Source organism: Dendroctonus ponderosae, unplaced genomic scaffold (genome assembly GCF_020466585.1).
Source record: "Dendroctonus ponderosae isolate FM_Combo_2020 unplaced genomic scaffold, Dpon_F_20191213v2 Dpon_F_20191213_6, whole genome shotgun sequence".
NCBI lineage: Eukaryota > Metazoa > Arthropoda > Insecta > Coleoptera > Curculionidae > Dendroctonus > Dendroctonus ponderosae.
The window spans coordinates 2,351,005-2,352,134 of record NW_026018814.1 but is presented as its reverse complement, the minus strand read 5'-3'; the positions used below and the strand labels follow the sequence as shown (position 1 = coordinate 2,352,134).

The window sequence follows — 1,130 nt, the reverse complement described above, 5'->3', positions numbered from 1 at the left end:
TACTGATACAACACACCAGTTGGAGCCACATAACGTGTTTGACGGATAACGTGCACGTTAAAGTTAACGTGAGTGATACAGCACAGGGCTGAATGATTGAAAATTGAACCGAAAAAAACCAAGAATTTCACTTTACCTGCTTCAATCGGGGGGTTGTTTGTTGAGGACGACGGCAAAGCCGATAAAATCTATCGATGTCAGTTCCGCGTTCCCCAATATGATAAAATCAAATACTTGCCGACAGTGGTCGAAAATCCCCATTTTATGCTGGTGATTTTGCCATAATTAAACGAATTTTTCTGTTGTTCCAGTGCTGAAAGACGAGCCCGATGATTTAACCCACTTGGCCCCAGTGGCCGGTGATGTGTGTGTTCCGCTGGATGAAAACCCCTTTATAACAGACATTCTGGATGATTTCCTGTTGAAAGAGAACAGCTTTGGCCCATTGCTGACCGATGAGCCATCAGATCCGTTCATTTCGTTTCGCGACTACCGCGATTCTTCACCCCAGCTGTTGTCGCCGAATTTATCGAAGGTGAGTTGCAAGCAATACACGAACACTCACCTGGATTCTAAATTTTTGTCGTTTCTAGAACTCTGACAGCTTACCATCGTTGTGCAGTCCAAACAGTTCCCTACTGGATGAGGATCAAATGTCCACTTTCATGAACCTGCAAATGGACGACGATCCGGACTTGGTCATGAAGGCGCCATATATTCCGATGAATTTCTCCGACGATTTGCCATTGTTAATGTCCACCGACCTGATGTGGAACAATAACGACAAAAATAAGAGTAACAGTCGGGTAGATAGTGGTTCGACGTTGGCGCAGATGTTGGGCTCATCTGCGAACAAACGTCCCCAGAAAGGTACTGATAGGGGTGGAGGAACGGTGGAGGAAACTAATGCCGATGTGATTAATGAGAAAAGTAAGGGCTGCACCTTTGAATTATTGCCTTGTTTAGGCACTTTGTGGAATTGTTTGTAGATTGTTGTCTGTCCAGATGGGCGCACAGGTCGTTGAAAAACTCCCGGATTATGACATAAATAGTCTTATGCCGCATCCTACGCTGTTTACGTTAATGTGTTTGTTTATCGTCTATTATCCATACTTATCAGCTAATTTCTT

At 44.2% G+C, this 1,130-nt stretch overlaps 1 protein-coding gene across 3 annotated transcripts in view; it reads left to right on the top strand.

Moving 5' to 3' along the window:
- The window catches only part of LOC109536300 (hypoxia-inducible factor 1-alpha), a 55,169-nt gene that overhangs the window by 48,624 nt on the left and 5,415 nt on the right, over nucleotides 1-1,130 (top strand). For 2 of the 3 annotated variants that reach the window (XM_048667791.1, XM_048667789.1), the window contains exons 9-10: nucleotides 312-535; nucleotides 594-930. In XM_048667791.1, coding sequence (XP_048523748.1) covers nucleotides 312-535; nucleotides 594-930 — 561 coding nt within the window. The remainder of the gene's footprint in view (nucleotides 1-311; nucleotides 536-593; nucleotides 931-1,130) is intronic. The other variant, XM_048667790.1, reaches the window with a different exon arrangement.